The sequence below is a fragment of the Uranotaenia lowii genome, chromosome 2 (assembly GCF_029784155.1).
Source record: "Uranotaenia lowii strain MFRU-FL chromosome 2, ASM2978415v1, whole genome shotgun sequence".
Classification (NCBI taxonomy): Eukaryota; Metazoa; Arthropoda; class Insecta; order Diptera; family Culicidae; genus Uranotaenia; species Uranotaenia lowii.
In genome coordinates, this window is record NC_073692.1 from 245635850 (window position 1) to 245650356 (window position 14507).

Here is a 14507-nt window from a genome sequence, read left to right on the forward strand (position 1 = left end):
TTTCCCTTTTTATTGTTAGCAAAAAAAAAAATAAATGTTAGCTGAAAATCATTGTTTCATTATTTTTCTTACTTTTTAATCACTAAACAGTATTTAAAGTGTTACTTTGATTTATCGACCTAGCGGTGAAAAGTGATGTCCTTTTTAGTAGGGACATCTAAAGATTATGAAATTTTTTATATAGATGGATAGAAGGTTAGAAGAAATGAAAGATGGTGAAAATGAGCGGGTAGAATATGTTTAGAAGCATTACCACCACATATCAAATTTTTGTTCCTCACGAGCCTACTACTATGAAGTGGTAGATACAGATAGAGTTGCATCTACCACCACACATTAGCAGGCTTAGCGTGGTCCGCCCCACAAGCTGGAAAACTTGTAGTGCGGACGAACAAAAAGATGATATGTGATCGCTCAGATAAGCTTCCTTTAACTCAGAAACGCATCTATCGATGTTTAGTCTTCTCAATTTGTTATCTTCGCATTTCGTTACATGCGGGGTTCGCATGCGAAACGGTACGGTCGATAGTCTGATAGTGACCTACCACCGATGCTATGATGTCGTGTTTTATTAAAGGAAGCTTATCTGAGCGATCACATATCATCTTTTTGTTCGTCCGCACTACAAGTTTTCCAGCTTGTGGGGCGGACCACGCTAAGCCTACTAAGGTGTGGTGGTAGATGCAACTCTATCTGTATCTACCACTTCATAGTAGTAGGCTCGTGAGGAACAAAAATTTGATATGTGATGGTAATGCTTCTAAACAAATTCTACCTGCTCATTTTCACCATTTTTCATTCCTTCTAACCTTCTATCCATCTATATAAAAAATTTCATAATATTTAGATGTCCCTACTAAAAAGGACATCACTTTTCACCGCTAGGCCGATAAATCAAAGTAACAAACAAAAATAACGGTGATTAATCCCTCCATAGTATTTAAAGTTTCCGCGAGTTCGAACCCAAGGGTAACCATCGATCACAGTTGTAACGGATGAGTTTTTCAATGACTATCCGCTAACTGCATCGTTGATATAAGATATAAGTCGCCGCGAATGACATAAAGATGTTAAAACGACTATGTTCGAAACAAAAAAAAAAGAACTTTCAATCGTATACTCCTTTGAATTCATGAATAGAAACATTTTCGTGTAAGTGGGATGCACTAAAAACTTCGAAATCTATCGAAGAACGGTGGAAATAACCCCATCAAGATTGTTAGGACTGATATACCCTTAAACACGCTCTAATGTAAAGGTTAAATGAGAAATTATGATGCGGAATTGAAGGGTTCTTCCAGATGTTTATATCATATCGTTTTAGAAAATTTTTTCGTCTTATGCATTTTCTGACAGCATGTGTTTCAGTATGATGCTCCATCTCGTAGATGAATATGACGAATAGGGGAGCGAAAAGATAGTGATATTTTTAAAGTTAAATGAGACTAGATCCCTTAATCCATTATCAAAGGAGATTTGATCCATTATTCAAGGGACCTTAAACTTTGGCAAAAATCAAACAAAATCGAAAGATAAAAAAATCTATTGCTTATTTTTGGCCATATTACTTTTTATGTCCCAGAGTATAAGTCTTAGAAAAAGGGAATTCTACAAGTTTTTCTACGTCACCCAATAGTCATTGCATACTTTAAGGCAAAATTCTATTTTTAGCTTTTTTTCAATCAGGAAATTTTCAACATATTCTCGTGTTAACAATGATCACAGTCTACACAGCAAATTTATTTTTGATGGAAACCAGCAAAGTTTCGCTGGTTTTTGTCCTGCTGACTTTCCAGCAAAATTTCCAACAATTTGAATTGCTGAAAACGATCAGCAAACTCAATTGCAAATACAGCAATCTCAATTGATGGAAACCAGTTATCTCAATTGCTGGAAATCAGCATTTTGTTAAAAAAAAAAACAACCGGAAATTTTGGGATTTGATATTAGATTTTAAATTTTATTATCAATATTAAGCCCTCATGGCAGTCATATTTATAATGAGATATTGGTTATTTCATTTTTCTTGAGCTACATTTATTTAAATTTTTAAAATAAAATAAAATAACGGTCGTGTTTTGCCAAGTTTTGCACATCGTGCTCCGTATGAAATAAAAATCTAATTATTAGTTTCTTTATGAAAAATTTTATCTCTTTAACAAATTTACCTTTGGTTTAAATACTTTATCGCATGGAATATAGAAGGAAATAAATTCGATGTCTCCATTCTTGCTACGCACCGTTGCATACACGAGAAACAAACATACAAACAGTTTTTGTGCGCAACGAAAAATAACTAGCAAAAACAAAAACAAACTCGAGTTTGACAGATCGATTGCTGGTTTTTCAGCAATGAAGATCAAGTGCTAAAAAAATCAGCGAGAAGGAGAATATTTGCTGTTTCTCAGCAAAAAAATGGATTGCTGGACTTTTCCAGCAATTTTTTTTTGCTGGAAGCCAAAGAAAAAATTTACTAGAATAATGTATTTATTTTTTTTTTATCTGAACCATGGCCGTAGAAACAGCGGGAGCGGGAGGGGGGTTGGGGGGTTGGTGGGTTGTTGCCTTGTTTTTAAAATTCTCGGGAAACCGATAAAAGCAACCGAGGAATTCTCTACTCTATCCTAAAATTTTAAATTCTCAAACAAATTTTAATCATTGAGAATGGTATTCGATATAAACAATCTCGAGTCAGAGCTGATGACAAATCTTGAAAAACTATTCCCAGATTCAGAATTCTGCTAAGAAAAGTTTTTAAAAATTTTCGCACTTAGTGATTCAAATTCAGAACTTAATTTAATATTTTATATGAGATTTAACTGGTTTCAGAGGTTCTGGAGCCATATAATAAAAAATGTGTTTCTGTTTCCATATTTTGGATTATGTATCCAGTTTCAATTCTGAAAATTACTTGATTCTCAATTCGAATCATCACTAGAAATTAAAAACAAAAAGGGCCTTTAAGTATGCAATGTTATTAGCGTTGAGACAAAGTTATAGAATTTTCTTCTTATGTCTGCTACAAATTGTGAAATAAGAACAAACATGACCAAAATAGTCAATTAACATTCTATCTTGGGGTTTTGTTTGATTTTTATACAAGGATTCGGGCTTCCTGAATAAAAGATCAAGTCTCCTTCAATAGGGGATCAAGTCTCCCCTAACTTCCGAAAAATCGCAATCTTTTTACTCCCACGAGAATGCTTCTAGTTTATCAACGGGTTCAATTATCGTTCTAATTTTTGGAGCATAGAAACTTGAAGTTACAAGCTGTCAGAACATGTCAAAGACGGCGTGTTGCTAAATTTTTCCAAAAAGATATGGTGAAAACAAGAAAAGGGGATCAAGTATCCCCACTCTCCCCTACAGAGTTTGTTGCAACTTACCCCTTTTTCTTAGTAGGGTGTAAATCGCATGTTTTTTAAAAAAATAACTGGTAAAACCAATAATTTTTCTCACTACGTAAGTTTGGTGTCCCATCAACCTTAAAACTTTTGGTGTACAAGAGGTATGATTATCTGTAGGGGAGAATGAGGATACTTGATCCCTGGGGATACTTGATTCCTTAGCTATATCTCGAAACTGGAATGTCTTACAAAGATCAAATGTTCTAGAAAAATGTGCCAAAATGAGCAAAACAACAATGCTTGTAGTTTAAAAATTGTTAACAAAATAATTGTTTGAGTAATTGAACTTTGTTTGAAAAATTTCACTAAATGTATCAGTATCAGTATCAGTACAGGGGTTGGCTTTAAAGCAGCACGTGTCTCCTTAAATTTGGTAACATTGTGCCTAGCCTTTTTTTTTGGTATATTTCATCATTTACCTGTTACGATGAGAAAACACATTAAAATTTAATCACGATGCAATTTTGGCAGTTGCATAAAGGAACCAAAGGGCCCAGCTGCAATAAAAGGGGGTATTTTGTTTGTTCGAGATGTAAAAAACAAAAACATTTTTTTTTCTTTTTTGCACATGAGTGCTGAGACTATATTTTATCAAAAACAAAGGTGGAATAAAAAAGATGAACATAATATTCATCGTTTATCTAGAACAAATATGTGTATTGTCGAGAGTAGGAAGAAAAGTTTACACTTTTGATCCTTCAGCTCCATTACGGATTTTTCATCTATTGAAAAAATGACCAAATATCGATTATTTGGTCTGCGGGTAATTTTGTGGACCTTCCAGAAACGGACATCCAAAGAGCGATTTTGTTTCGCTATGGTTTGGAGAAAGATTTTTTCGCCTTCCTTTTCCAGCAGCGGAAAACCTGGCTCGTTGTCCTGGCTCGCCGTAATGGTGGAACCGGCGAAAACGGCAGCACGACCAGGTCAGGAATTTTACCATTCTTTTTCCGTTCGGTCAAAGTGTTCCTCAGCCATGTAAGACTTTCCATCTCGGCCGCATGGTACCATCCGATTCCCGATAGAAACCCAGATCCGTAGAATCTCGGCTGGAAATCGGTTTCAGCAATCATCTGAATCGATCTAACGAGTTCTGCAGATACCCGATCGAAGTACCGTTGGTCGATAACAGCTCCGTCCATGCGCTTTATCGTTAATTTCAATTCCATTGAATTACACGTACGCGCTTTCTTGTCCCTGTTGGCGGCTGGAGACTTGGCGGGACGTTTGGCTGTTTCTTCACACGGACTCGCGAGTAGTTCGTCTTCACTAACGGTGTCCATATTAGGATCAACTGAAGACATTTAGAAGTTTCTAAAGATTTCAAAACTATGTAGATACACTTTTTCTCGAGAAGGATCAAGGTACTAATGAAAGCAATATGCATTGCCACGCTGGGCTCTCGAATTAGTTGTTTTTTTTTTCCCCCAACAGTAATCGCACAAAAGGAAGGAATTCAAGAATTTGAAGAGTTCATCAACCTTTGCTATATATAGCTATTTATTTAAATAAAAAGTCACGCACACGAATGTTATTTATAGAATGTCTGAAAACCAATATTTGAAGCAAAACTTTTCAAAATGGTATATATTCAAAAGTTAATCAAATATACTAAAAGGGAATAGAATTGCATGTAGCGTTTATCATTCCAAATAGGATTTGGTGATTGATGACAAGCTTATTTGTACTTGCGACTTTTTGAAAAATGGTTTCTTATTTATAATCTAAGAAACAATATGTAGCAAATTGGATTGAGTAAAACAGCAACACAGTGCAAAAACTTTGCATACACTTACCTCGAGTTGACAATAGTAGTGCCTCACTACTGAATCTCACAAGGAAAGAGACTCCAAACTCGATCACAACTCACAAGGTGAGTTATTGTGAAGAGCTGAACTTGCCTTAAGCATTAGAGCTAATTCCTACGAATAATATTTTTTTTTTTCATGTATCGGCATGTAGCGTTTCTTCAGAAATATGTTAACATATATTTTCTAATTCCACATTTGGGTTGAGATTATGAAAATATTTACTCAACTTCAACTGTTAATCAAACAATCACTCGAAATGTTGGCGGTTTCGAAACCTCACTTGTACCTACTACAGTGAACATCAAAGCTCACTTCTCGTCACAAGTGGAAACCCACAAGGTATTTCGGTCGAGCACCAAAACGATGAAATTCATAATGGCTCCCGATTTTTCGGAATCACGTAAAACAAAAACGATTTTTGCCGTAACTATAGCAGCTTTACACTTAACGATGGGATAAATAATATTGCCCGTTCACTTATTGAAACTAAACCGACGAAATTACGCAAGAACACACAGTTTTTCAACAGTAAAATACTATTATTTTTACCGCGACGCAACAAAGCGACCATGACCGTGTTAGAAGTCAGTGAATGCTCAAAATTGAACTTTGTTTGAAAAATTTCACTAAATGTAACTTGAAGATCTTTTTTCATCACTTTAAAATGATCCTTACATGGGAAAATTATGAAAAAAATATTTGTTCCAATGTATCAATCGTTCGACCGTAAAATGAACTTCATAATGCCATACTTTCAAAGCAATGGAAAACTCTCAACTTTTTTCAAAAAAAGTTTTCTAAAATGTTGATTATGGGTACAATTGATCCCCTAGATTAGGGTACAATTGATCCCCCTTCCGAACGGCATATTCTTCTTCTGAATTGATCGTAATGATTGCTGATTACGAAATTACTAATATTTATCTAAAAACTAATATTTATCAAACAGTTGTTTGAAGAAATGGGCATAAATAATTAACTTTTTCTTAATTATAAAAAATAGCGCCTTAAAGTATGCAATGTTATTAGCGTTGAGACAAAGTTATAGAATTTTCTTCTTATGTCTGCTATAAATTGTGAAATGAGAACAAACATGACCAAAATAGTCAATTAACATTCTATCTTGGGGTTTTGTTTGATTTTTATACAAGGATTCGGGCTTCCTGAATAAAAGATCAAGTCTCCTTCAATAGGGGATCAAGTCTCCCCTAACTTCAGAAAAATCGCAATTTTTTTACTCCCACGAGAATGCTTCTAGTTTATCAACGGGTTCAATTATCGTTCTAATTTTTGGAGCATAGAAACTTGAAGTTACAAGCTGTCAGAACATGTCAAAGACGGCGAGTTGCTAAATTTTTCCAAAAAGATATGGTGAAAATAAGAAAAGGGGATCAAGTATCCCCACTCTCCCCTAAGCATTAAGATTTTAGAAGCCATTGAAGTTGAAAAGTGTTGCATGTTGCCCCAGTTGACGGTATATGAAAAACAGAAACATTTCTGAAAAAGTTGTTTTAAATGCGACTAAAGTCGAAAACATAAATTCTAAATGACGATTGGTGATATAAGATGTTTAAAGTAATTCAACAATCAGATAATGAATCCAAATTAATTTGGTACTTTCAAAAACAATCTCTTATTCTCAATACTCTGATAAATCATAAACTGAAGGAACAACACAAGACTTGAAAATCCCAATTAATTCAATCTCTGTTCTAAAGTCTAAAAGAAGACAAGATCCAGAATATTTTCTTCAGAAGAGGTATAATTTTCAAATAGAAGCAACTCAGAGTCAATAGAAGACTTTGGTTGGAAAAGTTTCTCTTTAAAATTTCAAATTAAAACCGGATAAAAATGTCTCTCAGTATTAGCGATTGGTCAAATTTAAGCAACTACAGCTGTTTTTTTCATTCTGGTTGTTCTTATCAAAATTTATTATCGGAAAGAGGGTGCATACATTAATTTTGCATTATTTATACTTATACCACATACTTATGCTTATAATGTAAGTATTCTAGATAGCCTGTAAAGTTCTTCACAAATAATTAATGTAAGATTTAAGTTATCCTGTAATTTTACATGACGTTTGTACTTAATAAAAATGAGAAAGGTAGTTTTTAATTCTACATCTTTTTTCTCCCAATCAAACCATTACTGTTATCTAAGCATTTAAATTTCGAGAAAGCTAAGAAAAAATCATTCCAGAACCGCAGAATCTGTATCATTTTTTAATATGAAGGAAATATTTCAAAATCAAAACCTAACGTTTGATTAGCTGGCCCAGTTTTTTTTAAAGTATGGTGGACAAGAAAAAAACCAACGAATGATAGAATATTGTTAAAAAAATCCGTATTATGCTGGGTTTATTCTCATTGGAATGAAACAGAAAACTCAAATTGTGCTCAAAGAGTGCTTAATCGAAATAGCGCACGGCACCCTTTCAAATAAACGAATATCAAATCAAATCAAATTGTGCTTAGTTTTTTTTAACTAGGTGACGGTAGCTTTATCTAAATCATTTTACTCGGGAGTTTGAAAAACGATACGAAATGAAAACTTAGGGTTTTTTATTTACCGTAAACCGGGGTAACTTTGATCACCGGGGTAACTTTGATCAACATGAAATTTTTGCAGATAATTATCATCAACTAAGTCTGAAGTTAAAACATCTGGAAACTGTTTTCTACGTTTGAAAGCCCTTAAATTGAGTTTCAAATAGGCTTAATTTGGTTTGTAGTTGGAGATTTTTTTTTATTTCTTAAAATGTAGTTTTGAAGTTTTTAAATATCTGTTTTTTTCGAAGACTCGCTAACAAACACCTCTCCTGATAGAATGATAGCATTAAGAAGCTAATCGGTTGATTTATATGAAAGTTTATAGATATAGTTTTAGAGTTATTTTTTATTTTTATTCTATAACTAGCTGACCCGTTGTGCTTTGCTACACCTTCCGGAAATAAATGTAATTTGTAAAAATTTATTCAAATTTAGATTTTAGAGAGCATTTTTTTAAATCAAACCTCATCATACTTCAGAACCAACAACTTTGAAATGGGAGCTGCAGCTGCAGTTCTGAATTGCAATTCAACGATGGTATATATTATTTTCAGTCTTTAAACTCGTTTTTCAAGATCTGAAATTTGTACTCTGTACCTAAAAAAACTTTTTGACATATGGTCCCTTCTTTGAAAAGCTCTTTATCTTAAATTTACATGGGAGCTCTCCCATCTTTTTCAATTTTGTCCCCCACTGCTTGAAGAAGGTGGGCAAATTTAACCGGCTCGATACCCAAACAGCACTTATCATGGTAATGAAAAATATATTTAATTAGTTATGTATTAAATACAGTGCAAATTTCTTTTTTTTTTTAAATAAATTTACTACGGTAAACATATAAACATTTAAAAAGAATATCAGTTGCATCACTAAATAAGTTCTCAGCGTTTTTTTTTATTTTCTCTTTGAAAGTCAAATATTCAAAAATGTAGGCAAAAACAAATTTCTAAGTTTACATTTGTCCCGTATATTGGAGCAAGTGTCAATGCAAAGCTTATTTACAGATGCGTCAGAGTAATGGCTTTAAAATGGATTTAATACGAATTCCTGTTTTTTGTTCTATCAAGTTTCACTGATATATCTGCAGTATTCCTGCAATATAAATTTATGTTTGTTAGCCCACTTTTAAAGAATGCTGTTCAAAGCAAATGACCTTCATTTACAAAGGCATTTAAGAATTTTAAATACCCGCTGCAGTTTCAACATTCGGAATACCCCTTCTGGTATTTCCAACATATTGAATCATTTTGAAGATGAATTTCTTAAAAGTTCGACGTTTGCCCTTGCCCCACCGTGTGAGTTGACAGAAGGGAATATTGTTTTTAACACTTTAAGGGTAAACTAAAAATTTCTCTTAAAAATTTTGCGTCCAGTTGAATATCAGTTCTAAAGTCTCGCTTTTCAAAAACGAAGCGGATCAAAAGTCTCTTTTATGCAGCCATGTAACACAAAAACACTTTTCATGTTAAGTACGTACTTGAATTGGTATGTAAGCAAAAAGTACGATGGTTTTTTCAGAATTATTTAAAATAAAAAGCTCCCATTTTCATTTCTAAATTCGTTTCAGTTGTTTATTTGGGCTGAAGTAACAATTTCTAGAAGAAAACATAATTTTTAATTTTTTTTTAACGGAAAAAGTTGGACGTTTAAACATGTTCTAATGTTCCTTGAATGAAAAGTCGAATGCTACCTACAATAACACGAACTAAATATGGAAGTATTTTTGCAAATCTTTCAATTGGTTTTGATTTGATTGATAAAATACCAATCCGTGTCACATCTAGGCGTAATTTATTACCACGTGCTGTGTACAAATCAAATAAGCAAGAAAAAAACACATCTTGGTTGCATATCGCCCCACGTGTTTGAGAAACAGGCGCCTTATTGTTAAATTTTCCAGCAATCAATGAACAGTGTGCTTTGGTTACTATCCTCTTGCGACGACGTTTGCTCGCCCATGGAGACGAAAAACAAACCCCTCAAAGAAAATATGCTTGGTTGAGAAATACGCGCCAAAATATTCCTACTGATCAGTATGTTATGCCTGGGTTACTTTCTTTTGGCGTCGTTGGCTCGCGACGCCTCGACCATAGAGACGAAAAACAAACCGCCCAAAGGAAAAAAAATCTCAAGAAAATGGATGTCATGACTTTAATTTGTTTCGAAAAACTACAAATTTTGTATGGAAGCATCTCCTTCCTTAAGTCGGATGGAGTTTTGACTATTACAGAAACCATCCCCGGCCTCAAAAACCCTCAGATGCGAATTTTGACGATGATCGGTTCAGTAGTTTCCGAGTCTATAGGGAACAGACAGACAGACAAACATTCATTTTTATATATATAGATAAATTTATGGATATTTAAAAAAACGGACATTTTCTATGAGATATTAGTCATTTCTATCAAATGGTTAAGTTTGAATAAAAAATGAACATAGGAGCAGTGGGAGGACCTAGGCAATTGCATGAACGTAAAATTTCATTTGTTTTTGAGTCCAAAAAATAATGAGAAATGCTTATAATTTTTGCCCCTAAATGTATGCAGCAACATCGTCCATATCTTTGGAGTTTATTTGTTTTAGAAAGAAAACATTGGAAAATTCAATTGAGTCCAAACAAAAAAATACTGTTATTGATGTTATAGCCTTCTGTGCTTATTGGCATCAAAACAATAATTTTGAAGATGTTGAGATACGTTAAAACCATAGAGATCAAAGTTACAAGTTCTGATTTTATAAGACCGCTTAAATGCAGGAATAATTCTGCTATGTTATGTCTAGGGGGACCCCTTACTTATATTAAAGTGAAACTATTCGAAGTAATGTTTCATGGAGCCCCCTTAGGTGTTTTAATTCCTTTTTCTAGTTTTGTGTTCCTTGATCTCTAGAACTTCAAGTAGTATGACTAAAGAAATGTTAAACTTTTTTAATTTCGGGGCCCGCGGCAATTGGCCCTCCCCTTCCCCACTTAATCCGACGTTGCCTAGAAGCATTACTCAGATGCTAAACATTCAGTAATAAACTTTTTATTCAAAATCAAACACAAACATTGTGGTTACTCATAAATACTAGTTTTATAAAATTTAGTTCAATAGTTTCTGAGATGTACAGTGCCGAATTTAGGTGTTTCACGGCTTCAATTTCTTTGCAGATCTTAATGTGTTAAAACAAACCTTTGATTTTAGTTATTATTATTATTATTACTTATTTAAGAACTTTTAACCACCCGTGTACATCGTCGTGAGCAAACTTGAAATAAAATGAGTAAACGATAAAAGGCACGATGCATCACAAATTTTTAATCTCAGATCTAGTCAATTGCTTGATGAAGGTTGAATCAGTTTCAACCACCTGCACAAACTATTTTAAAAAAAATCTCCGTTAGCAGTTGGTAGTGTAAGGACAAATTGAACTGTCGAACATAATGAAATGATGAACGACCATCTAAAAAAAGTGACCATCAGATCAGTGACCTCAAAACATTTTTGTCTTCACTCAATTCTACGATTCATTCGATAATCTAGGTAAAAATGCAAAAAATCCAAAACAACCAAAACACAATAGAAAAAAACTCGTATCAGTGAAAACAGTTTGAATTTACTGATAGCTGAGTATTGTTTTTTTTTAAACTGGGCGATAATCACCTTGAAGTGAAATGAGTGCATTCAGTTTGCCGTCAGAACGCCGATAGGAATAGTCCCAGGTGTGTTGCTTGAAACGCAATTGAATAAAAATGGTTAAGTTGAAAAATCCTTTATTGGAAGGAGTTCGGTGGTCCGAAAGACACTCTCAGTTATTCAAAACAGTGTGGAGATTACTTCCAAAATATTTGAAAAATGTTATTTTGACAACAGCAGTTGTTTTGCTTGCGTTAGCAATCAAAGGTATTCAACGAATGTGTGCATCCTCACCATTGAACTTAAAGTGTTATTCTCAACAGGTGATTGGATCCTGATCATTGTCCATGCATGGAAGCATTTAAATCTATCTGAAAATGCGGGAACAGATGAACAGTTGTTGAAAAACACACCATTGATTCATCGGTTTGATGGATTAACGTTTTATTTGACAGCTGCTATTCTAGGATCCTATTTCATATACTTCGCGATTGGCGGTTTCATTCACGTAAGTAGCGCGCATGGCTCCAGTTCAGCCACGCAACAAGTTTGGTTTTGTTTATACATACTTAGAATCGATAGATATTTTTTTCTACTGTTCAATACAAATTAAAAGAAATAAAAATATAATTCTTTTCTTGATTTATAAAAGAGCGTGCATTAGTTCTAAGTTTCATTCATTCCAGTGGTATTTTTACGTCAACCGTCGGGATAAAGCTCACGAGTGGAAATGTCAGCCGGAAAAATTCTTATCCCCAGAGCTGGAACTGCACGAAATTGTTGTCGGGTCTTCGTCCTTGCTAATGGTTAGCATCCTGACTGGACTGATATCGTGTTACGCTATGAATGATGGAAGGGGCCTCACAATCTACTACCGTTTCGACGAGTTTGGCTGGGCATGGTTTTTCGCGCAATTCTTCGTGGTGTTTGTGTATCAGGTGAGAGCAGAAGCTTTCGGGGTAGCACGAAATTTCTCGTAGAAGCTTTTAGAGATATTTGAAAACTTGTTTTGTGGGATTTTCTTTCTTCGGGATAACTAATCCTAAGTATGGCGGTTGACGTTGCTCTGTGCTTGAATCTCATATTCAAACATTTGGAAATGAATCGGAAACGAACGTTCTGGTACTGGTTATAAAAAAAAACATTGAAATATTTGCACAGAAAATACTTGTTAAATTTTCCAATTGATCCTTCAATAAATAAGATTTTTTTTTTTTTTTTTTTTTTTTTTTTTTTTTATTATAGAGACTTTCAGCCTTGGGCTGGTTCGTCTCTTTCTAAGCGCACATCTTTCGAAGTAATGATGGCTAGCATCTCACAAATGCTAAAACCACCAGACCACAGAAAGTGTACTATGTATGCCATGACCGGGATTCGATCTCATGAACTTTAGCGTAGATGACTTGAACTCTAACCACTACGCCGAAGCCGCTGGCTATAATAAATAAGATGATTTTTTTTAATTTCAAAATTTCTTCATAATAAAAATGAAACACAAAAAAAAATTACTTGGAAAAGTTTTGAAAACGGTTTATTTCATACATCCTTCAAAAGGGCGTTTTTATAAATATGCAAGTGGTTTGTTTATTACCATTGCATCTGAATGAGCTCTGTTCGTAAATTGGTTCATTGGAGTTTCACTATAGTTATTGAAATATCGAGCGTTTGTTCAGTGTTGTGCTTAACGCTTATAACCGAAGACTTAAGGAAGTAAGACAATTAAGGATAATTGTTTGAAGATTTTTTCAATTTTTGTGTATTTCTTACGATTTCATACGAAGAGACATGTACTGTAAACTATGATTTAAAATTTCTTAAAAATAAATTGTGATAGAATCAGAAAATTGTGGCAGTTTGCCGCCTGTCTGATTTCGACATAATGGGGGACCTTTATGCGTGTCCTATCAGTTTTGAGCTTTACTTGTCTAAATTTCATGTCAAACATCGTACTTTTTGTCTTGCTTACTCGATTCTTAGAACATAAATATTACAATAGTGCACCCCTTTTTCATTTTTCAAAGGACTACACAACGTATTGGATCCATCGAATATTCCACTGGCCCTGGTTGTACCGAAATTTTCACAAACTGCACCACACCTACAAGCAGCCGACAGCGTTCTCGGTCACAGCCAGTCATCCGGTGGAGATTATTTCTACTCAGCTGGTGATGCTGGTTCCAATTGTAACCTTCCCTGTCCACTGGGGTAAAAGATTGTCAAATCGGTGCCAGTCATCAAATCGATTGATTCTTTCCACTTTTTTTCTGCCTTGTTGCTTTTTACAGTCCCATTCTACGTCGTTGCGGTTTACGCCTATTGCCATGGGATTTTGAGTCACTCTGGTGTAAATTTCAAATCCTTCTGGTGGCAACCATGGCAGCCGGATACCATCTTCCATGATAACCATCATCAGTACTTCCACGTGAACTTTGCCTTCAACATATACTACTGGGACGTCCTGCATGGCACATACCGCCAGAAGAATCGAGTCTATACGGAGGACATTTTTTATGGAAGAGGCAAAAAGATTGACGAAGTGTCGGCTGAGGTTTTGGAGTCTGACATTGTCCAACGAAATCTGGAAAATCCACATGCCTACAAGAACAGTGTCCACCGATACAAACTAAACCATGAGGATTTGTCGAGATTAAAACACTAAGAGCACTGGTAATTCTCGAATCAATTTCGTGCATGATTAATTTAGCAACAAAGTGTTAGCAGAACAGAAAAGAAGAGTAATAAAAGTAAGACTGTATCAAACTGAAAATTTTGAAAATTTTGATTGTGATGAGGATTTTTTACGGTCTTGGGCACATTTTGGGGGATAGTAAGATTGCGATCATTGCAATTGATAAACAGTATCAGATACTATGAAGAAACATTATAAATAAAAATGTAAAACATTTTTGTGTTCTTTACTTTTATTATTTCGAATGCTTCGGAACCTTTTAAATAATATGAAAGGTTCAAACACGTTTTAAACTATGTATATGGAAGAAACCGATCGTAACCCCCATTCCGAAAATAAGCAATCCTATGACTGCTAAGGATAATGATTAAATATATGGAGGAATGTAATGATTGAAACACAAAATTTTTAACGAACTTTAACGAAAATGT

At 34.3% G+C, this 14507-nt stretch overlaps 1 protein-coding gene across 1 annotated transcript; it reads left to right on the top strand.

Moving 5' to 3' along the window:
- Window positions 1-11338: 11338 nt before the first annotated feature.
- LOC129748961 (uncharacterized) lies at window positions 11339-14224 on the top strand. The gene is made up of 5 exons (XM_055743777.1): window positions 11339-11654; window positions 11711-11895; window positions 12074-12325; window positions 13409-13592; window positions 13673-14224. Exons 1-5 carry the CDS (start codon window positions 11504-11506, stop codon window positions 14044-14046), a joined length of 1146 nt encoding a protein of 381 aa, XP_055599752.1. The 5' UTR covers window positions 11339-11503; the 3' UTR covers window positions 14047-14224.
- The last annotated feature ends 283 nt before the right edge of the window (window positions 14225-14507 follow it).